The sequence below is a fragment of the Gadus morhua genome, chromosome 12 (genome assembly GCF_902167405.1).
Source record: "Gadus morhua chromosome 12, gadMor3.0, whole genome shotgun sequence".
Lineage (NCBI taxonomy): Eukaryota > Metazoa > Chordata > Actinopteri > Gadiformes > Gadidae > Gadus > Gadus morhua.
Window position 1 is genome coordinate 29,978,409 of NC_044059.1, and position 24,672 is coordinate 30,003,080.

General features: G+C 48.7%; 1 protein-coding gene across 1 annotated transcript in view; it reads right to left on the reverse strand.

Annotated features, from left to right (window-relative positions):
* Nucleotides 1–24,672, reverse strand: part of LOC115555082 (microtubule-associated serine/threonine-protein kinase 2) — a 104,432-nt gene that overhangs the window by 19,407 nt on the left and 60,353 nt on the right. The window contains exons 5-9 of the mRNA XM_030371749.1: nt 11,399–11,490; nt 5,107–5,182; nt 3,396–3,416; nt 1,873–1,951; nt 1,330–1,484 (exon numbers count right to left, since the gene is read on the reverse strand). Coding sequence (XP_030227609.1) covers nt 1,330–1,484; nt 1,873–1,951; nt 3,396–3,416; nt 5,107–5,182; nt 11,399–11,490 — 423 coding nt within the window. The remainder of the gene's footprint in view (nt 1–1,329; nt 1,485–1,872; nt 1,952–3,395; nt 3,417–5,106; nt 5,183–11,398; nt 11,491–24,672) is intronic.

Below are 24,672 nucleotides of genomic sequence, written 5' to 3' on the forward strand. Positions count from 1 at the left end.
GCCCTTCATCTGCCCAGCGCTACCCCCTGGTACCCCAGAGCCCTTCATCTGCCCAGCGCACGACGCTACCAGCTGCTGCTAATGCTGGGCCGACAAATCAACACACACACACACACACACACACACACACACACACACACACACACACACCTCTCAAGGGGGGACTCACATTAAATCATTCTAGCGCTGAGATATGACGCTGAACGAGCACGTCAGGAGGAGAGCTGGTTAATACTGAGCCGGTTAGTTACTGAGCCGGTTAGATACTGAGCCGGTTAGTTACTGAGCCGGTTAGTTACTGAGCCGGTTAGTTACTGAGCCGGTTAGATACCGAGCCGGTTAGATACCGAGCCGGTTAGATACCGAGCCGGTTAGATACCGAGCCGGTTAGATACCGAGCCGGTTAGATACCGAGCCGGTTAGATACCGAGCCTGTTAGATACCGAGCCTGTTAGATACCGAGCCGGTTAGATACCGAGCCGGTTAGATACTGAGCCGGTTAGATATCGAGCCAGTTAGATACTGAGCTGGTGGAACACAGCTCGGCAAAGTGCTAAAGTACCGGTAATGAGATGACATTTGAGATGCGTAAAAAAAAAAGCGTAAATATGAGAATTGCACGTAGGGGAATGATATGGATGGACAACGAAGAAGGCAGATATTATAGACGGATGAGAGTGGAAAAAGTGACAACGATGCATTTTGACCACCTTTCAGTACGGCAAGACAAAACAGCAGCTGATGGACAGTGGGGTAAACAGAGGGAAGAGTCACTTTGGAGGCTGGGAAGTTGACAGTGAGGGATTACAGCGAGGCGGTGAACTTGTATGGATCTCTCCCCGCTAAAGGTCCAGGGCTCTGGGGGGGGGGGGGGGGGGGGGGGGATGATAAGCAGTCTGAGGGGGACAGATAGCGCTGGAGAACTCCCTCCGCACCGACAGGGTGAGGAGCTCAGGCCCGCTCACTGCTGTCATGGCAGTGTCTGTCAGACCAACCTGACCTTCTAAAGACGGACACAGAGAGACACACACACACACACACACACACACACACACACTCCTATCCAGCTAGATAGGACCTCAAGGCAGGATGGGGGGCAGCCAAAGTTTGTTGTTCCGGACAGGAGTGGTAAAACTGATATATACACACAATAATTGGGCAAACCTGATTAAAGGATTTCAACAATTATTCCTTTATGGGATGGTGTCTGCGATCTTGTGTTTGTGTGTGCGTGCGTCCTGTAGGTGGCGCGTGTGTGTACGTGTATGTGCTTGCTTGCACGCCAAGCTGTGTGTCTGTGCGTGCGTGCGGCCCGAGCCGGCGGCCCACCTGAGGCTGCGGGAGCGAGGCCTCATGTTGGGCGAGCGGCGCCCCTCCTCGTCGGTGATGCTCTCCGAGCTGAAGTGCTTGGTGAGGAAGTGGAGCTCGTCCGGCGTGGGCTGGAAGGGGAGCTGGTGCAGCTTCTCCTGGGACGAACAGGAGGACTGGGAGGAGCAGAGAGACCACACGTTCCAGAGACCAAGCTTCGTTCCTCAACAGCCACATAGCAGCAACAATACAACATACAATATAAAGGAAATAGATACAAATTTTCATATGTAAACATTTGTAGCAGAAATGTAAAGTGATCAAATGGTAGTGGTAGCAGCCACGATTGATTCTAGTGCACAACGCAGTGCAGTGCAAAAATGTTGTGCAATTACAGAAAAACATAACAAATATACTAATAGTCTATTGTTGTATTGGTTGGGGGTTGGTACGTGGATATAGGACTCATGCACACTTCATGCCCACATTAGACTCCCATGGTCACCACATTGGTATGGGTGATCTACCCTCTATCCCAGTGAGAGGAGGGAGGGAGGGACCTACTGAGACAGTGGAGCTGGGCGTGTTGGTGCCATAACCAGAGGAAGGGAGGGACGCCAGGGACCAGCGTCTGCCATCCGTCCTGGTCGACGAGGAGCGGGCGAGAGAGATAGAGAAACAAGATGTTTAACAGGTGGGAGATGTACCTCGGGACCGTATGGACAAGAAGCAGCGCCCGGGATCAGACACACAAAGCCATTCACTTAGAACAGGAAAGGGTTTCATAACGCAGCACAGGCATCAGAACGGAGAGGGGCTGAGCAAAGAGAGCGCAGTGAAGCCATGCGGTGTTGGAAACACATTCACCTCTGGACAGAGCAATGGATCAGTAAATCATCCTGCTGAATAACACTGATAACTGATAGCAGTTAGTAGTGAGTAACACTGATAACTGATAGCAGTTAGTAGTGAGTAACACTGATAACTGATAGCAGTTAGTAGTGAATAACACTGATAACTGATAGCAGTTAGTAGTGAATAACACTGATAACTGATAGCAGTTAGTAGTGAATAACACTGATAACTGATAGCAGTTAGTAGTGAATAACACTGATAACTGATAGCAGTTAGTAGTGAATAACACTGATAACTGATAGCAGTTAGTAGTGAATAACACTGATAACTGATAGCAGTTAGTAGTGAGTAACACTGATAACTGATAGCAGTTAGTAGTGAATAACACTGATAACTGATAGCAGTTAGTAGTGAATAACACTGATAACTGATAGCAGTTAGTAGTGAATAACACTGATAACTGATAGCAGTTAGTAGTGAATAACACTGATAACTGATAGCAGTTAGTAGTGAATAACACTGATAACTGATAGCAGTTAGTAGTGAATAACACTGATAACTGATAGTTAGTAGTGAGTAACACTGATAACTGATAGCAGTTAGTAGTGAATAACACTGATAACTGATAGCAGTTAGTAGTGAGTAACACTGATAACTGATAGCAGTTAGTAGTGAGTAACACTGATAACTGATAGCAGTTAGTAGTGAGTAACACTGATAACTGATAGCAGTTAGTAGTGAATAACACTGATAACTGATAGTTAGTAGTGAGTAACACTGATAACTGATAGCAGTTAGTAGTGAGTAACACTGATAACTGATAGCAGTTAGTAGTGAGTAACACTGACAACAGTTAGCAGTAACTTTAGCAGCACAGTGATTCATTGACCCTGGCTGCGTGCGCAGCCCACCGTGTTTGGCAGCGGGGGATCCAGATAAATTCGGCTGGACATTGTCTTGCAGCATGCGGAGAGAGTGAAGCCCTTCTTCTAGAACAGCCTGCAGGCTCTCAGTGAGGCCTTCAGTCTGGGGCCACTCAGACATGTACTACACAGTCAGGGCTCGGGGGCAAGAGAGGGGCAGGAGAGGAGCGCTTCACAGTCAGGGCTCGGGGGCAAGAGAGGGGCAGGAGGGGCAGGCAAGGAGCGCTTCACAGTCAGGGCTCGGGGGCAAGAGAGGGGCAGGGGGGGCAGCCAAGGAGCGCTTCACAGTCAGAGCCGAGGTGACGTTACCTGTCCGCTCTGTGGCCGTGACTGTTAAAAAAAAAAAAAGACACACGTTTTTAATAACCTTGTATTTATATTGAGGGTTGTTAAATGCACAAACCCCATACACACCATGAAAGTCCACATTTTGAGGGGGTTTGTTACAGAACTTCACCACTTGATGTCACTGTTGTCCCATCATTCAAAGCGCTGCATCACAGTGATGCCACCACACATAAGCATCCCCAGTGAAACACAGAACTCCTTTGAAAATACACATAATGACCAAAAAACTCCTTATTTTAATGACCAGATTATCCTCATCTGATTTTTTCACGAAGGGTTCCTTTAGAGTGGGGTCGGATGAAAACCCAGTTCGGTAGCTGTGTATCTTTGCCCTCCAATGCAATGTATTTAATCTTACTCCAGGCAGCTGTCACCAGTGGCAGGCGTCATAGAACAGTCCAATAAAGGTCTCAGCTTGGCGCACACACAGAGAACCATCAGACAGACAAGCTTTCGTGCCTTTAAGTCACATCACATAAGGCCATGCCCTCGCCTGCTCCTCAAAGTCCCCCTCCTTAATTACCTTCTAAACTGAACGCATTGGGAGATATTATGCAGAATGAATGACAAACTCAGGCTCTCACATAATCATCCTCATCCTCATGGTTATCAACCCCCCCCCCCCCCCCCCCCCCCCCCTCCCATCAAGCAGCACAATATTCCATTTAGACACCGCTGACATTAAAGGCTGAACTATGGAGCGTCCGTCACTCAGGATCAATGTATTCTACTTGGTCTCCAGCACCTCTGATCCAAAACCCTCACAATATTTGTGGAAGGAAATCGAGTGCAGTGGAGTGGAGTACATTTAGATTCATGAATACTACGACTGTCTGGTTTTATATGAGAGTTTAACAGCCATTGCTCCGGTCACCGGAACATAAATTATGTACGCTGATAAATGACATGCATTTCGTTGCTATTGATTCATATTTCACTCACTGACCCACTAGGGTACTAGAGCTTTCACCTGACGTCGCTTTGCATCTCCCAGTGCCATCTTTATTCAGCTGTACTGCCTATAGATGGCGGATTGTCCTCCAAGGAGATTTTAGTACATTTACTGAAGCTATACCAATTCAAAACAAAGTGTTTCAAGAGGCATCATTGAAACCTCAGCACATCTTCATAACGTGTCAGTACTAACTTTACTTTATGTTTGAACCATTTGATTTAAGTTATGAGCAGGGCCGATAGCGACCAGCAGAGCCCCTACAGCACATAATGGGGTCAATAACCCCAAAACTGGGTGAGGTGAACCCCTGCCAGCGACACTGGGCAGCACGCTCCTCGGTCAATAACCCCCAAACTGGGTGAGGTGAACCCCTTCCAGTGACACTGGGCAGCACGCTCCTCGGTCAATAACCCCCAAACTGGGTGAGGTGAACCCCTTCCAGCGACACTGGGCAGCACGCTCCTCGGTCAATAACCCCCAAACTGGGTGAGGTGAACCCCTTCCAGCGACACTGGGCAGCACGCTCCTCGGTCAATAACCCCCAAACTGGGTGAGGTGAACCCCTTCCAGCTAGCACTGGGCAGCACGCTCCTCGGTCAATAACCCCCAAACTGGGTGAGGTGAACCCCTTCCAGCTAGCACTGGGCAGCACGCTCCTCGGCACACCCTAGAAGAAAGCATGGAGGACATGTTGGCTGTACTGGACGCCCGTCTCACCTCCGTGCAGGAACGAAGGAGAAGTGTGCAGCGGTGCTGGGGGAGAAGTTGCGAGGGCTGTCTAGGGGGCTGGTCCCTGGGAGAGAAAGAGAGAGGGAGGGATCGTTAATAATAACACAACAAAATGCAAAGATCAATGCCTTGTTCTTTGGTCCTAAAAGGACCGATGTTAAGACCGACCCCCTGGGTGAAGTACAGACCCGGACAGCCATGAGGGGCAGTGAGAGGAACGTTAGGACCAGCACGGGACAGAGCTGCACTCTGCACAACACGCAATGCATTAGAACAAATAGAAGCACTTCTTCCTGAAGTTGAATGGATTGACCCCAAAAGGATGCACAGAGACGCAGATGATGGAGAGTCTGAGCGGCAGGGGGACTGACCACTCATCACCCGCTGGGTGCTTGGGATCTTAAAGGGGAGGCTCTTTTTACAACAGGTTCGATTCATACTGCACTACACTCAAATCACAAAACATCCAGCACTATATAAAAAAAGTAATGGCAGAAGAAAAACATATGCAAATACACTATAAAACTCTGCGTGGATTAATAAGACAGGAGAAGAGCCCCGATGGGTTGTGAAGCGTTCCGAATGCATAATTAATCGCTCCATTTCCATTTTGTTTGGCAGCACGTCGGAGCAGGTCTGAATCTCAAATATCCATATCAGCGTTCGCCGTGTGTCAGCATGCTAACCGCTCCGAGACGCTTTTCGTTTTCAAACCCTGCTCCCATCCCTGCCCAGATTGTGTGTAAATGGAAGCATGGTCTCAAGGGGTCTATTACCACTGTAGAGTTAGCTTACACACACCCATGTCACTAGAAAAGTGTGTGTGTGTGTGTGTGTGTGTGTGTGTGTGTGTGTGTGTGTGTGTGTGTGTGTGTGTGTGTGTGTGTGTGTGTGTGTGTGTGTGTGTTAACTCAAGAATAAAACTAAACATTTTTCAAGAATCTTTGAGAAGAACCCACTTATCTTTGCCAAGAAAAATTGCAACTCTGCAGCAAAACGTTTACAAAGTGACAAACTGGGCACTGATGTGAGGCAAGGCAAGGAGCTCCACCCAACAATGGTGGTGTCCCTCGGTGCCCACTGGCAGAAGGACTCCTGTCGGAGCAGATGTGAAGCCTTAGGGTCGTCCGCTCCATCAGCTCAGCGGGACATGGATTACAGAGCCTTGCCTGAAGGACGGTGGCTATAGGCCAGATTCTGGACCCCAAAGAACAATACTTATCACTCACTTAATGGAGCCAGGAACTGAAGGAATATTGTAGAAGTATCTGGGCTACATGTGTGTAAAGGTGGGGGCAGCCCAACCATATGGTTGGATGTTGATATTTAGGTACCGTGTCTTCAATTAGTGATACCATTGTTACATTTTCAAGACTATATATATCCAGATCTGAGAAGTACTCTGGGGCTTACTAGGATTTTCATTGCATCAATGAATGGAATGGCAAGTGAGTTGAGAAGACACACATAAACAGTCCTGTCTAAAAGCATGCTTGTGTAATTGGTAGTTTGTGCCAACCCAGGTGCCATCAATAGGAAGGCAAAACAATTACGACAATAAAATGCATTTATTTACGTTGCCTATAATGAACCCACACAAGCCCTAGGTGTGACCATGTGCACTGACGGGCGCCCTGCCACTCAGCGCTCCAGAGTGACCCCACTGCCTACTACAACTCAGGCCTGGTTTGAGTTTACACATGGAATGATGAAAGGCAGGGAAATAAGTGTTCAAGATAAGCATGGATATTAGTTCCGCCGGTCGGTGTTGAGGCAGCCAGGCTGTCAGCGCTCACAACACTTCACAGTGGATAGTCTCTACAGTGACCTAGTTTGGAGAAGATAGACAGAGTCTACAGACTGTGAAGTCGTACATGCAAACCCACCGCTGTGCCGCCGCCGTCCCCCTGGAGAGATGTACGTAGGTTTAAAGCAGAGGAGGGAAATTAATTGGTGGGAAAAGCAGAGAGGAATTGAAAATGATTCACCATTTGAAGTGAACAGGAGCCTAATCAAGATTACTAACAGGCAACCTTTCTATATCATTCCCCTATTTTATCAACAGCAGACTTCAAAACAGCCAGTGACTGGTTTCACCGAAGGGGTCTCCATTTACATTCAAGGCACCACAAGGCCTCTGCCCATCAACAAAGCTTGACCTTTAGCAAAAACCAAAAGTAACCGAAGACAGAGGGGGGGGGGGGGGGCAATGAAGAGAATACAAATACATGGACTGATGGTGAAATGAGGAGAAAACAGGAGACGGAGTTGAACAAGAAGAGTGAAATGAGAAGAAAAGAGGGATGGAGAGGTATTTGTGGGATTCTAAACATTAGAGGTAGATTCTCTGAACAGAGGATTACTGCAGCTCATCCTCACCATGTCTCTGGAGGACAAAGGACTGAGGAAGGAAGTGTAAAGGAGCTGATGGTTAGGCACCCTTAGAGGGAGAGGGAGGAGCACAGATAAGTATAGAGAGTGGGGAAGAGAAGATGTGAAGAACTAATACGTATAATAAGAGACAAGGGCACAAATAGAGACGGATGAATTATATAGCCTGCAAAATATATATATGCTAACATTTAACAATGCTGCATCAGGTGTTCTTAAGGATAGAGTGCAAAATAAATATTATAAAACACCATAGGGAAAACCATTTTGGTAAACAACAGCGTTGAATATTGCTTATCGATGGGACAACAAGCAGCAGGAGAGAAGCATCGTAATATTAAGAGGTCCGTTTGGGGATGGGGGCCATCAAACCCTTTAGGATGGTGCCGGCCCTAACCACTCTGTTCTGTGAGGCTGCGATGTGCTTTCTTACACGCACACACACTATAAACTCAAGATGCCTGTCAAACTACAAAACAAAAATGTTTGCTCATTATCAGATGTATTTTAAAGTCAAAGTACTTAGCATCATAAAAGGGAAGAAAATGACACACTGAGGGAAGCGGTTAGTTAAGTGGCTGTTACTATGGCAACACGGCAACCCTGGGCCCGGCGACAGACAGATGCAGAGAGAAGAAGACAAGGAGGGAGGAAGAGACGGAGAGATGAATGGATGGAGAGAGGCAGAAGAACAGACACAGAAGAACAGACAGAGAGGGGCAGAAGAACAGACAGAGAGGGGCAGAAGAACAGACAGAGAGGCAGAAGAACAGACACAGAGAGGCAGAAGAACAGACACAGAGAGGCAGAAGAACAGACACAGAGAGGCAGAAGAACAGACAGAGAGGGGCAGAAGAACAGACAGAGAGGGGCAGAAGAACAGACAGAGAGAGGCAGAAGAACAGACACAGAGAGGCAGAAGAACAGACACAGAGAGGCAGAAGAACAGACAGAAGAACAGACACAGAGAGGCAGAAGAACAGACAGAGAGGGGCAGAAGAACAGACACAGAGGCAGAAGAACAGACACAGAAGAACAGACAGAGAGGGGCAGAAGAACAGACACAGAGAGGCAGAAGAACAGACAGAGAGAGGCAGAAGAACAGACAGAGAGAGGCAGAAGAACAGACAGAGAGGGGCAGAAGAACAGACAGAGAGGGGCAGAAGAACAGACAGAGAGAGGCAGAAGAACAGACAGAGAGGGGCAGAAGAACAGACAGAGAGGGGCAGAAGAACAGACAGAGAGGGGCAGAAGAACAGACAGAGAGGGGCAGAAGAACAGACAGAGAGAGGCAGAAGAACAGACACAGAGAGGCAGAAGAACAGACACAGAGAGGCAGAAGAACAGACACAGAAGAACAGACACAGAGAGGCAGAAGAACAGACAGAGAGGGGCAGAAGAACAGACAGAGAGGGGCAGAAGAACAGACACAGAGAGGCAGAAGAACAGACAGAGAGGCAGAAGAACAGACAGAGAGAGGCAGAAGAACAGACACAGAGAGGCAGAAGAACAGACGGAGAGGGGCAGAAGAACAGACAGAGAGAGAGGCAGAAGAACAGACAGAGAGGGGCAGAAGAACAGACAGAGAGGGGCAGAAGAACAGACACAGAGAGGCAGAAGAACAGACGGAGAGGCAGAAGAACAGACAGAGAGAGGCAGAAGAACAGACAGAGAGGGGCAGAAGAACAGACAGAGAGGGGCAGAAGAACAGACAGAGAGGCAGAAGAACAGACAGAGAGGCAGAAGAACAGACAGAGAGAGGCAGAAGAACAGACAGAGAGGGGCAGAAGAACAGAGAGAGAGGCAGGCAGGCGATAGTGGGTGGGGTTGTCAGGCAGGCGATAGTGGGTGGGGTTGTCAGGCAGGCGATAGTGGGTGGGGTTGTCAGGCAGGCGATAGTGGGTGGGGTTGTCAGGCAGGCGATAGTGGGTGGGGTTGTCAGGCAGGCGATAGTGGGTGGGGTTGTCAGGCAGGCGATAGTGGGTGGGGTTGTCAGGCAGGCGATAGTGGGTGGGGTTGTCAGGCAGGCGATAGTGGGTGGAGTTGTCAGGCAGGTGATAGTGGGTGGGGTTGTCAGGCAGGCGATAGTGGGTGGGGTTGTCAGGCAGGCGATAGTGGGTGGGGTTGTCAGGCAGGCGATAGTGGGTGGGGTTGTCAGGCAGGCGATAGTGGGTGGGGTTGTCAGGCAGGCGATAGTGGGTGGGGTTGTCAGGCAGGCGATAGTGGGTGGGGTTGTTCAGTTTGCTAAACCACACTGCTTTCCCCTCATCTCTTCCTGCGGCCAGCCTGAAGGCTGAGGATCACTGAAGGAGATTACAAGGAGTGTGTGTGTGTGCGTGTGCGTGTGTGTGTGTGTGATTGACAGGTGTAGAAGCCATGTCATTTCCTGTTGTGAAGGTGAAGGTGATGAAGGTGATTGTAAAGGCTTGCAGCCGGGACTAAAAGTCTCTGCGTCATTCCTGTTCCTCGGTCAGGCGTATCTATCTGTCCCTCCATCACACCCGCCACCTGCTCTCTCTCTCTCTCTCTCTCTCTCTCTCTCTCTCTCTCCTTTTGATTTCCTGTCAGCCCATTCACCCACTCTGCTCCTTCCAGACCTCATCCCCTTAGCTCTGGGTTCTGATCCCGTTGACTCAGCTCAAAATTTGATCTGGAAATACAGCCCTCTTCTGTGGTGCACCCATATATAGTGATCATTATGGGTGATGATCAATATATGTGGGTGGGGTCAGATATAGCCTACACATTGTTTGACAGTTGTGCATCCTGTCCTCTGTTGAGAGGACTGTGGGCTGGCAGGGTGGGATGACCCATCAACCGGCTATCAAGTCTTCAGAACTCAGCTGCCACTCACTAATTACCTCCTATTCACCAGCCTGTCCTCAGACGTATGTTAGCCCAGCGCGTTAAATGGGGGGGGAAGGAAGGAGGGGCTCTGGCATGTATACACCCTCCCTCAAAACGTTGCTACAATTCAGGCAATTCAGCCCCCCCCCCCCCCCCCCCCCAAATTGAGTTAATCAAAGCGACTTTTGCCAAGTGTGTCATGTTGTGTTGCTCCAGCAGTCAGTCATGGTAGGAGGCAGCAGGAATGCCTGATCCAGCGTAGCCATGGGGATGCACAGGACGCAGATGGAGAAGCCATTAAAACTCAACTACAGCCGCAGCAGGAGCCCAACAACAGACTGATGTCTGCGTGTGGGCTCTCTGAACGAGACTGAAGAGAGGGAGGGGGCTCAGGGCTTCATGGCACGCTTTAGTTTCACATTGAGTCAATCCCGTTTCATTTCCTGTTTGCATCGACAATACGTGATGCGTGGGGAGGTGTTACCTGTGTGCAGTGGGGGGTGGGGTCTGGGTGGGGTCTGGGTGGGGTAGGAGGGGTGTTACCTGTGTGTCCCGGCAGAAGGGAGTGAGGTCTCGGTAGGAGGGGTGTTACCTGTGTGCAGTGGGGGGTGGGGTCTGGGTGGGGTAGGAGGGGTGTTACCTGTGTGTCCCGGCAGAGGGGACTGAGGTCTCGGTAGGGTAGGAGGGGTGTTACCTGTGTGTCCCGGCAGAGGGGAGTTAGGTCTCGGTAGGAGGGGTGTTACCTGTGTGTCCCGGCAGAGGGGAGTGAGGTCTCGGTAGGAGGGGTGTTACCTATGTGTCCCGGCAGAGGGGAGTGAGGTCTCGGTAGGAGGGGTGTTACCTGTGTGTCCCGGCAGAGGGGAGTGAGGTCTCGGTAGGAGGGGTGTTACCTGTGTGTCCCGGCAGAGGGGAGTGAGGTCTCGGTAGGAGGGGTGTTACCTGTGTGTCCCGGCAGAGGGGAGTGAGGTCTCGGTAGGAGGGGTGTTACCTGTGTGTCCCGGCAGAGGGGAGTGAGGTCTCGGTAGGGTAGGAGGGGTGTTACCTGTGTGTCCCGGCAGAGGGGAGTGAGGTCTCGGTAGGGTCGGAGAGGTGCTGGACGTCACAATAAGACTCTTCCTGTTGCTGGTCCTGCAGCTGTGGGAAGAGGAGTAACAGGGTGAGGACACGCCAACGGACCGCACTGGGTTCTGTCACCCTTTACATACAGCAGGTTAAAGACAGGGTTAAAGAGCCTCCAAGGAGCTCTGCAATGAACCAGGAGCACGCACACATTCTGTAGTCCGCTGGTGGACAGATGAGCCCTGATGGTGATACACATCATCAACAAAGCTTGAGGCTAAGACCCCAGACCATGGTTATCAAAGCTGCAAACATCTCATACTCATCTCGTACACACAGGACGAAACACGCTCATTATTGCCTTTTTCAGCTACTCCTAAGTCAAGCTTCAATAATAATAGATTATCATGACATAATAATATCTATTTAATCAACAGAATAATGAGACGAGAGGATTATTGTTATGACAATAGTCAACGGATAGCACTCTGATCTTTGTGTGTGAGCATTAACCAGTGGTGATAGCACTGTCACTCTGACCTGAGTGTATAAGCATTAACCAGTGTTGATGAAAGAGGTATTTTGATTTAATTGGTTTACAGCAGCAGTTTGTGTTATTTTTGTGTATACATGTTTGGAGACCTTGCTTAAAGGCGAGATATTTGTAGTGCTGGTATTAGTATTTTTTGTCATCATTTTTGGAATTCTCCAATAACAACCAGACCACAATCAATGAGTCCTTTGCTCTTACAAACTAAAACTCTGGTGTCTGGTATTGTCTGGCCCATCTGTCAGTCTGGCGACCCAGCAGGCTACCTGCTCCACCTGGGCTCTCACTGTCTGAGTCTCCACGAGTCTAGGCAGGCCTGGTGCTAAAGCTAGCGTGCTAGGCAGGCCTGGTGCTAAAGCTAGCGTCATAGGCAGGCCTGGTGCTGAAGCTAGCGTGCTAGGCAGGCCTGGTGCTAAAGCTAGCGAGCTAGGCAGGCCTGGTGCTGAAGCTAGCGAGCTAGGCAGGCCTAGTGCTAAAGCTAGCGAGCTAGGTAGGCCTGGTGCTAAAGCTAGAGAGATAGGCAGGCCTAGTGCTAAAGCTAGCGAGATAGTGATGTGTTTCGGGGAGTGGCTTTGGAGAATTATGGGGAGGGGCATATTTGGGTATTTTCTATATTTGTGCCATTGTTGTTACTTTAAAGCAAAAAGATATTCTCATTTCCTTTTTCCTTGCATTTATTTGAAGGCAATTATCACTGTGGCCTGGAGCTCAATACAATACATCCCAAAATACAAATGCATCTTGCAAGACCACCAAAGGTATCTCCCATCACCCACATCCCAATAGAAGCTGTGCAGATCCACATTGAATGGAGGCTCTACATGGACAGGAGAGATACAGACACAGGCACAGCCAAGTGTTTCACACGTGGAATCAGAACCGAGTGAAAAGAAACGGGGAGAATTCATAGCAGCAATTAAAGTTCCAGATGGACAAGGGCAAAGCAGACAGCTACACTGACGAGACGACAGAAGAGAGGCAGGGTGGCACACAGAGACCATATCAAACCACAGCCTTGCCATCAGTCAGTTGTGCATAATGGATACATGATGGGACTATTAATGTAGGCAGCATAGGCTACAGCACCAGAATACCCACAATGTTCAAAATCTGTCACACAGAGACACACACAGAGCACCAGCAGGTATTTCAGTTTGATGTGTGAGTGTTTGTGTGCACACGCTCACACAACAGAGGGAATAGCTACTGCAGCTCGACTCCAGTGGGAGTCCACAGGCAGAGCTGGCACTCTTTCTGCCACTTGGACAGGCTGTGGTTAAGCCGTCTCCATGGTGGCGCACAGACTCTGCTCTCCTGATACAGAGTGAATACAACCTCAGGTTGTTTAACCCCGATATGCTCCACATCACTCCCTACCATCCAGCGCTGCCTCCCAGTGCGCCTGAGAACACTTGGTCTTCCATTTCATCTCATCACTAAGGTGCCGCTGGCTCTTTCCACACTCACACACAGCTTTGAATGCTCCATCCTTCTACTTCCACCCAGTAATTGTGTTTATGGACAGAAAGAGAATTAGGTGGTGGTGGTGGGGGAAACACAGCCAGGTAACGCCTGTGTTTCATATACAATAACGAGGCCAGCATCATAATCTTTCCACATTTACTGAGCACACAGATGTGGTATGAACTGGAGGAACAGAAAACACGCCCATGTGCTGGTACTGAGAGAAACAAAGAGATGAAGGGGGATGATCCTGCCGTAGCAGGCTCATAAATACCCTTGTGGTTAACTAGCAAAGTCACACACACAGGTTTGCTCTGGAGGAAGAATGTCAACCAGAATTGGTTCCGGATGTTTTTACCAGCAGAGGAAAACTAACCTGCATGGCGGTGGGAGAGGAAGCCTCTTCTCTCTCCCAGGTTGGTATCTACAGAGACAGTATGCGTGATTACTGCTGCTGCTGCCTGTTGTTTTAGTCTCATGGCTGGCCTGTCTCAGGCATCAACTCTCCTTCTAGTAACCCCCTCTCTCCATATGTCTCTCTGATTGACTACTTCATTTTCTCACTTCCTCTTGGGCTTTTGAAGCCTGGTCTTAAAGTGATCCCATTGGCTGGAGTGGGGAGCCCTGGATGTGTTAAGGTTCGCGGGCGGGGTGAAGGCTATTGTCTCAGACTGGTAGAGACAGCGAGCAGATGGATTGGAAAGAGTGGAGGGGTCGAGTTAGACAGGGTCCTGATGGGGCGATTACCTACCAGTACTACTCGATAAAACCTCACGCCCCGTGTAGCACACACAAGGTGGAGGTGTATCGGGCACAGGGGCTCAATGAGCCCCTGTGCACAGGCCATTTGTGTGCATGGGCTACACAACTGTGTGCGGGAGAGGATGTGTGATGATTTATTGAGTAGTACTGGTAGGTAATCGTCCCAGCAGGACCTTCTTAAAAACAGTGGAGTGTTGCACACATGCTCCATCATATACTGCTGACACTGCACAGACCACAGCAGATGGTAGGAGACCGTCTGGTCATTATGCCATATGTCCACGTGTGTACGCGCGCCCGTGTGTGTGCGCGCTAGGGCGGGGAATCTCTTGGCAACTCACGATTCGATTCCGATTATGAGGTCAACGATTCGATTCTGAAGCGATTATTGATGCATTTTTTTATGTACATTTCCATGCGTGATTTTCAAAAATATATATATACATTTGGGTTTGCTACTTAAGAGTTGGCTAATCACTTCCTACTTTTGTGATGATCATTAAAGACATCAACAGATAAATTAACTTATCTCATATTTTTTTATGAGAAAAAGCTTTTGTCACAAATATGACCCTCTATGAACAATGCAATAATCAATGCAGCTTGCATTTTAACACAATATGGAAAAAATAGGTTTCAGTTTTATTTTCTTTCTAATCTTTCTTTTCTATGTCATTAAAGAAAAAGCTGCTCTTGAATTAGAAGGAGTTCTTGTGTCTGGCTGTGAGTTTGCGCGTGCTATGCGTAGGCTGAATCGCAATCGTGTCAAGACAAATCAGATTGGCCAATACACACTGAAGATAAATTAAATCATTTTAAAATTACAAAAATTAAAAAAAAAAATCCGATTATTAATTTATCTGCATCGAGACAGAATCGTTCTAGCGAGAATCGCGATGCATCGAAGAATCGATTATTTTTCCCACCCCTAGTGTGCGCCTGTGTGTGCTAGAGCATGTGTGTGTGCCTGTGTGTATGTTTTTGTGTGTGCACACCTGTGTGTGTGTGTGCACACCTGGTTGTGAGTGCGCGTGACTGTGCAAACTTGAGCATTTATGCCGCCCCATGCAGAGATAGAGACTCCCGTGGGGCTGATGTGTGGCTGAGGCGCGGGTTGGACTGCATCGACTGCGGTCCAAGCAGTTTCTCAGCCAGCGTGATGGGATGTGCCCGGGGTTAGGCTGCCAGAACCACATAATTATGTTTGGTGGGCAGATGTGATGGGCCAATTACCACAGCACACACATGCTGTTAGCCCACAAACACCTGCGAGCAATGGGGGCAAGGGGACTTTCATATGCCTATCTCTGCTTGTGTGTGTGCCCCAAGCACACACACACACACACACACACACACACACACACACACACACACACACACACACGCACACACACACGCACACACTTCCTTTAGCTATTGGCATCATTACAGAACACTCCAAGGGGTTTATTAACCTTTACGACCCTGGGTTCAGCAGTGTTAACTAAAGGAGGGGGGGCGAGGACTGGCGAGGGCAGAGCGATCAGCCCAGTGGAGCATTGAAGTGGATCAGTATGGACACCGGTTCTTCCTGTCTGGGTAAAACGGAAAGAAAACAGCAGGAGGGAGAGTTTGAAAAGAAGATTGCTCCCTTCTCACCAGCTGCCTCCACGCTGCAAGGAGAATACACTTTCCCAGCCAGACGCACGCACGCACGCACGCACGCACGCACGCACGCACGCACGCACGCACGCACACACACACACATACACACCAAGAAATATCTCAATAATACACTGAATGTGAACTATATTGACTCTTCAGTAATAACAGCTTGGCGCTGTTGGAGAGACAGCGGCTAAATTGCCGCTATTATTACTGCTGTTGCTTTTATCAGTAGAACCAGACTTGTGCGGTTCCTTTCAATTCTGGGCTCAGGGAGAAAATAAACCTACTCACAAATGTTAAGGTTATTATGTCAACAATACCCTTCTACACAGAATGTGAATTATTTATTATGCATATTTTATCAAAGTATATTTAAAGGGTGGTGTGGGGGGGTTAGTGTAACCAATCACCTCAGTGCATGGATGGCAGAAGTCAGTTTAAGGGTTAACCCTAACCAAGGTCGCAAAACTAGTAACAAACTGAACTGAAGGCCTGACCCATTCTTGGCCTCTCCTCCTACAAAAAAAGAACCAGTAGGTTTGTGCATAAACCTTTTAAAATGCACTTTATAGAACCTAAACCAATGTCAATAAACCCCCGGTCCAGGTTGAGAGTTGTCTGGTGTTCATGTGCGTCCATCACTGTCCACATCTGTGTTTTAATAAATCCCCGGTCCAGGTTGAGAGTTGTCTGTATTCATGTGCGTCCATCACTGTCCACATCTGTGTTTTTAGAAAACACAGCGACTTTGCAGAAAGCAAATTCACAGACATGCATGGATCGCTCTGATAAGAGTGGTGCATTGACTACTCAATAAATAAGGAAGAGCCGCATTCTATTGTCTTACCTCACCTTCTGTCGTGCATGCTCACACACACACACACACACATACCTCAAACACACACACACACACCTCACACGATGATGGAGGGCTCAAGTCTGATTCCCCACGGGTTGATCGATAACACAGGTTACGGCCACCACAGGAAATTAATGTCTTTCGTATCCCTGTGTGTGTGTGTGGGTGGGTGTGCGGTTTGTCTCCAGGTCCTCCTGTCTACCTCCCATTTTGAAACACATGGTTGATATGGGGAGCATCAGATTTTACTAGGTCGCATCCAAGCTTCTCCAACACCTCACGCCACTGAGAATCAACATGGACAATGCGGGATTGTGTGTTTGCTTCTTTACCATGGCTTACACATGATATTCTCACTAATTGTTTGTTGTACATGTACACATATGCATAGTGTCATTACGAGTATATTTTCCAATTAAATACCTCACTATCTAAATCTATTGTTATTTCTGCCATTTTTTCTAGAAGACGACTAATCCCATATATTCTTCAGAGTAAACGGTTAAATTAAATAAAGATCTCAAAAAGACAAAAGGGAGCAGGAAGCAGGAGCAAACTAAACATTATGCATCTCTGTGCATGCTGGTATGTGTGTTTGGCAACCAACACCCGTTATTAGTTAGCAGGAAGAAATAGAGACTGCTAATGATCTGATCTGATATTACCACCACCGTTTCTCTCTCCCTCTCCCTCCCTCTCTCTCTCTGCCTCCTTCCCTTTCTCCATCTTTCTCTCAGGCAAGACAGTGTAGGCTGGTTGATGTGAGTGTTGGGTGGAGAAGGTGGTGCCACCATGCAAAGCCAAGTGAGGTGATGCCTCACTATTTGGACACAAACCTGTTAATCAATCTAGGGATCAAGGCAAATAAGCATGTTCTAACAAAACTAAGAGGAGTGGCTAACATAACTGTCCCTCATGGACAAGCAAGTGCCCGCAGCAAACCCATGCACACGTCACACACACAGACTCAGTCATTTAGTCTATCTGGTTCGGTGACCTTCATGTAAGCTTCCACAGGGTAACCAGAAAAGCGACAGAACATTGATGGGAAAAATAAGGTAAGCAGGGAGTGGCGAGACACAGAGCAGAAAGACAGAACATCTATCAACATTATAGTTATAACAGTGGGAGCGAGAGGGAGCACTCCGTTCTAGAAACATAAGACACCTGAATCTGAGAGCAGTAGTTAGTCAAAAGGAATCCAATAAAACGAGCAGCAGGCGGCAAGCTGCAAAAATGACAAACAAATAGCAAACAATAGCTAGCAGAAGAGAGCGAATGAACGCGAGAGAGGGTGAGGAAGAGAGCAAGGGAGAGAGAGGGAGAACGCGGGAGAGCGAGAGAGGGGGAGCGCGAGCAGAGGGTGACAGCAGGGAGAGTGTGGATCTACCTCTTGGAACGCCGGAGCATACTTCTCTCAGGCAGGGAGAAATTGGAGAGCACGGTCCAGAAGGATTCAGACATGCTAAAGCCCTGGAAACAGGGACACCAGCGACCAGCCTAGAGCTCCACAACGCCAGCACAGCTCCCCGGCACACAGGCAGGGACAGGAGGAGGGAGGGAGGGGGGGAGGGAGAGGAGGAGAGAGGAGGAGAGACAGGAGAGGGGAGGCAGCGCACGCCAGCCAACGGAGGCGAGCTCACACCTGTCACACGCTGTTACAGCGGGTGAACCCTCCCTCCTCCTCCATGCTCTCTCTGTACCACTCCAACCCAGTGCCGCTGCCACCACTGTTCTACCCACCGCTCCGTCTGTTCCTGCCACACAAGGTGCGAGGAGAGGGGGACAGAAAGAGAGAGGGTGTAGATAGCACTGTGGCCATTAGATGGGCTCATTGGTCCGTTTGATGACAATGCTAGTCCGCCACGCCCTCCGGGGCCAGTCACCATAGCGACCGAGGCAGAGCACCCTCACCTGGCCACACCTGGACAACATGTTGAAAGCCGCTAAAAACATGCAGAAGGAGCGTTGACAGTTCAGTAGGAAGTAAGGTCCCTGAGCTGTTGGAGGGCAGCTGGAGCCCTGGAGCTTGCAGGGAAGCAGCCTAAAGAAACGCCATGCTGGATTTAGGATACCAGGACCTCTCTGGGCTCCTACTCCTCTGGTTGATCACTTGATGGCCAGCTCCTTACAGGGATGTGTATGAGTGTGTGAGAAGGACCGTGTGCATGAAAAGTGCTTGGCAACGAGAAGCTGGGATTGTTGAATAAACGGAGGACAACATGTAGAATATATATACCGTAGAAGAAACAGCTATAGCCTAGAAAACTGATGAATGTCCTCATGGTAACATGAGGCTATGTGGTAGTTTTCGGAATGGTATTAAATTGCCTTCAAAACAGACCTGTCTTTGCAAAATATTACACACCCAACACACAGCATATAAAGGACTAACCTGAGTCCCAAAGACACGGAGGACAATACTGCGCCAACAAAAAGCATACTACGACTCTCAGTACCTCCTCAGCTAGCAAGGTTAGACGTCCAGCACATAGACATACAGGCTAGGTCAACCGAAGAATTGATTGGTCAATGTGGTAAAATAAAAAATATGCACAATATCTCTAGATGAACTTAAACTGGTCACCTCATTATCACGTCAGTGATAAAATAGAACCGGTGCCGTTGTTAGAATGTCAACACTTTGTCTTCCTTTTTAACCAAATGCTGCCACACCTACGACTCGTTTGGCACGGTGTTGATTAGGTTCAGTCAGTAGACAAGCACTCATCTGTAAGTGGGACAAGTTCAAATTTGCGAACACCGGGGTGTTTAGGCCTCCTGTCTTATGAGTTTTGGTCTATTAAAACATACAATTATAGACCATCACTCAAAGAAGTTAAAATGTAAATAAAAATGAGTGTGCCACAGTAATGTCTTCTGGCAGAGATCTAGTGGAATGGTCCCAGCACACAGCGCACTCACACAGCCTCCTGGCGTCTCCTTCAGGTGAACTCACCATCACCTTCAACATCGTTTGGCCCACAGAAGCCCGTCGGTAAGGTTGAGCGGACCAGCCACACACTGCGCAGCGCTCGCTCTGATGCTTACCTCCAGAGGAAGGGGTTCCCTCCCGGGTAGAGCGGGGCTGAGAGGGGGCCCTCCGACCCACACAGGGAGGGGGACGGACAGGAGAAGGAGGGGCAGCAGAGGGCTACAGGGCTCATAACCGCGCACGGACAGAACGACGTGGGGGACAGCAGGTGCTGGATGAGGCTGCTGTTGCCGTGGCAACGGAGCTGGGCCGGTGACCAGATTCTGCCCAGGGGGGAGAGGGACAGGGATAGGGTGAGGGCAGGAGCGGGTAGGCTGCGTGCGGGACGGTACAGAGAGTTGAAGACGAGCAAAAAGAAGATAAATGATGATTCGACCGCATGGGGTCAGAAAGAGAGGCCTGTACAATCCACTCTGTTTGGGCCATGCAGAACTTAATTATACTCTGCTACACTTCTCTTTTCCCTAGTGTGTGTGTGTGTGTGTGTGTGTGTGTGTGTGTGTGTGTGTGTGTGTGTGTGTGTGTCAGCCCCTTGGTCCAGCTGGGCATGCAGAAGGACCAGAACAAGGCTGGCTCTACCGAGAGACCATATGGGTTCAACCCCGACGTGTCCACACCCCACCTTACCCCCCCACCCCCCTTACTGGGAGTGCGGGAATAACCACCTGCTGGGGGTGGGACTACTGGCCTGAATGTGAGAGAGGGCATTTCTTGCTGGCTAGGCTTGCAGGGTTGTTTAATTTAGCCTCCTTCGCTCTCCCTCTGCCTCTGGCTGAATGGAAACCCCTACAGAGACATGGTGTTCCATTCAGACCGAGTCTGAGGTGTTTCTGTTACTATGTAATGGGTCCCTGTTAACCTCTCTAACCCCTTTTCAAGCCACTAAGAGTGTGAGTGTGTGTGTGTGTGTGTGTGTGTGTGTGTGTGTGTGTGTGTGTGTGTGTGTGTGTGTGTGTGTGTGTGTGTGTGTGTGTGTGTGTGTGTGTTTTGAAAGCTGAGCCCTACCGTCCCCTCCTTTGCTATATTTGTAGTGGCAGGAGGATAAACCACAGTGGGACAATACAAAGCTCTGAGCGTTCAACTCCATCTCACATGGCCACACAGAGCAATCAAAAATAAAGACCCAATTATGAGCAGCACTATTGTTTGACGATATACTGTATATTATAGTTTGAGCAGATTCAAGTCGGGTCAATTAAACACTTTTTTTGCAATACTAAATACTATTTGATTACAACTAGTATTAGCTACCACACACACACACACACACACACAGTTCTTACTGAAGTCGTAAATTGGGAGCTCCTGCTCTGTCTTTCCTCCTCCGCATCTCGCTTCCCAGGTCAAAATGGAGACTAGTAATCTACAATAATCCACTGGAGAATGCCAGCTCACCTGTCTGTCAAAGCCATGCTCGGCACTGGCTTCGCTGTGTGCCCAGACTTGTACCGAAGAGGCACAGGGAACTCTGCAACAAGCTTCCTGGCACATTCAGGGACGCCTTCAAACTCACACACAGCGAGACCAGCTACAGATACGCTGGCATCGCGGCCAGACTGCTGCTCTGGATGGCGGGCACACTGCCAGTTATAAACTACGAAATATTGCAAATCATACAAAGATTTGCAAGACGCACACAGCTTGTGGATGTTGGCAAGTTCAGCTAGATTCACACACAGCACTGTTGGCCAAAACAGTTAAATGTGCAACTTGTGTGTCCAACAATCAGAGCTTTTTGCGTCACTGCTGAAAGACAAACATAATCAGTAACCATCCCGGGAAATAAGAAAACAACTATCCTCTACTGTGATGCTAGTGATTCTTCAGGCACACCTCATAACTTAATTCCCTTAATCCGTTTGAGAAGAAAATTCCGAGACCTTTCTCTTCTTATGTGTCATTCAACAGACAAAGTGAAGGAAAGCTGGAGTCCACTAGTTCCAAGGCTCCTGTCCTATACGGTTAACCCCAGGCTGAGGAGTGCTCTCTGGCGCTAGCAGCAAGGTAACAGAACTCAATCCCGGGGTCAACGGCACTGGTAATCCCCTTGTTTCCTGTAAGTCCCGGCCTAGCTGCTAGTTGGGGTTGCACGACTGTTTCTGTTTAGGCGGTGTCCAGTCTGACTTTTCCATTCCCTTATGGCCAAATGGGAGGCGGGCAGAGGGAGGGAGGGAGGGAGGGAGAGGGAGAGGGAGAGGGAGAGTGAGAGAGAGAGAGAGAGAGAGAGAGGGGTCATAAAGGCCAGAATGAGTTGGATGCTATTGAGTAATAAAGAATAGGAGTCAAACATCAGACACCATAACACCTTAAAATGCATGCGCACACGCACACACACACTGATAATGACACACACGTACGCACAACGTTGTGAGTCAGAAGCACAGCTGTCCCCCCCCGCCCGCAGCCGGCTCCCTTTCTCAGAAGGCCCGGGACTCTGGAGTGTCTGCTAAATCACGGACAATGCGCTGGATCACAAGGGCTTACGCACACACATGGGGGAGATACACCGATAAGAGAAATAGACACGCACACAGCATAATTCACTAGAGGTGCACACACACACACACACGTTTCTGTCAATGCAGAATGATTACCACGCTGACGCAGATGGAGCCACGGGACCTGAGAATGTTGCTAAACACCAGTAAAGGAAGTGTGTGTGTGTGAGTCCGAGTGTGTCTGTGTGAGCCCGAGTGTGTGTGTGTGTGAGTCCGAGTGTGTCTGTGTGAGTCCGAGTGTGTCTGTGTGAGCCGGAGTGTGTGTATGTGAGTCCGAGTGTGTCTGTGTGAGTCCGAGTGTGTCTGTGTGAGCCCGAGTGTGTCTGTGTGAGCCCGAGTGTGTCTGTGTGTGTCCGAGTGTGTGCGTGAGTCCGAGTGTGTCTGTGTGAGTCCGAGTGTGTCTGTGTGAGTCCGAGTGTGTCTGTGTGAGCCCGAGTGTGTGTGTGGGAGTCCGAGTGTGTCTGTGTGAGTCCGAGTGTGTCTGTGTGAGTCCGAGTGTGTCTGTGTGAGTCCGAGTGTGTCTGTGTGAGTCCGAGTGTGTCTGTGTGAGCCCGAGTGTGTGTGTGTTAGGGCTGTCAACGAATATTCGAAGTTCGAATATTCGTTCGAAATGTATCCAAAAACGCGAATTCGAACGTGAAAATTAATATTCGAATGTGAAAAAACACTCCCGCGGTACAAGCGCCTCTATCTGCTTTGTGAATGAGCCTCTGTCTGTTCGCGATGTCCCTCATAATATTCGAATGTGAAAAAACACTCCCGCGGTACAAGTGTAACAGACTAGTATTGTGAAGAGCGAATGTATTTTATCCCCTCGGGGTTTCCGTACTTGGATATAGGTATTCCAGCTCGGCTATGCCATTCAATAAGCATCCGAAGTAGAGCTCAGGGAGCTAGTAGTCTGGCTGGTGAAAGCTGCTATAACGCAATGTTCTCGGCAAAGTCCGAGACAGCTTTTTTTTCATGAATCCGAACGGTGCGTAGTGCGAAGTGCCCTTTCGCTGGCATGGTGGAAGACGTAGGCGACATGCATATCTTTCTTTATCGATTTTAATAGGCCTTCTCGATAAATGGTAACTTGGTAAGCAAAGCAAGGAACGTTACCACTAGCATACTTTGTAACATTCAGAAGCGGGCGTCTTCTTCAGATTACTATAGTTTGCGCGCTTGCAGGTGTGGTGGTGAAATGCAAGCGATACAAAGTTGTGGCTTTTCATGATTAGGCCTCCACGTTACTGGGCTGTTTATAGGATATATATATCCCGCTAATTTGACCCATGGTTTTGTCGCATTATTGACATATTGACGGCAACTGCGTAAAATAGGCAACCAGATATTCGAATAGTTCGAATTCGTGATTTTTTTCCAAACGAACATTCGAATGTCATTTTTGAGCAATTTTGACAGCCCTAGTGTGTGTGTGTCCGAGTGTGTCTGTGTGAGTCCGAGTGTGTGTGTGTGAGTCCGAGTGTGTCTGTGTGTGTCCGAGTGTGTGTGTGCTCGAGGGATTGCATCAGAGCACAGAGAAAACAAAAGTTACAGAAGGAGAGAGTAAGATCGATCTGCTCAGCATTATAATACTGCTACTTAGTTCCAGTGAGGGGGTATAGAGCCATTGGGTGTTAGGGGCTAACAGTGTAGCCAGGGGCAACAGGGTCAATGCAATCACCCAGCAGATTCCAGACTTATAGGCGCGAGAGAGAGAGAGACTTCACTCAGCCATTGTATGAGTAAACATCAAGTTTGGCAAAATGTGGAACAGATTCAGACTCACTATCCCCATCCTGATGGGGTCATTTCAGCGTGGACAGGAGGGTAGAGTGTGATGGTGACATACACAGAGCTGTGTCGATCAGTGGTCGGAAACCAGCCAGTGTCCTGGTACACACTTACACACAGTATAAATAGGCTTTCATCCATCTAAACCAGAGCGCTCAGCTGTTATAGTGCACTGCCACACACACACACACACACACACACACACACACACACACACACACACACACACACACACACACACACACACACACACACACACACACACACACACACCCCTTTGAACTTTGGCTTTTAACCCTTTACTGGAAGCTTTCTTAATTGGGCTTTGCAGCTGCTGTATAATCACGGAGAGTATGGACGGTCCCCTTTACAGTTGGTGGAAACATCACGGTAGCAGTAGGTCAACGGAACCAACTCACCAGCTACAGCCTCATCACAAAACTATCCAAATGCACATGGATCCAGGGTTAAGTATGTACCTTTCAAAGATAAATCACCAGAATATGTCAGTATCGTATGTTGAAACAGCATTATGTGTGCCATTAGTTTAAACTATTTAATTGGTTTGACGCTTCATCCCAATAACATGAAAAAAAAAGGACCCAGCTTGAGTAGCTACTCAAACGTTGACATTGGTTAACAGAGTAAAATATAGGTGACATATTTTCCCTCAGGGTCAAAATGAATGCATAGAGGGTAAATA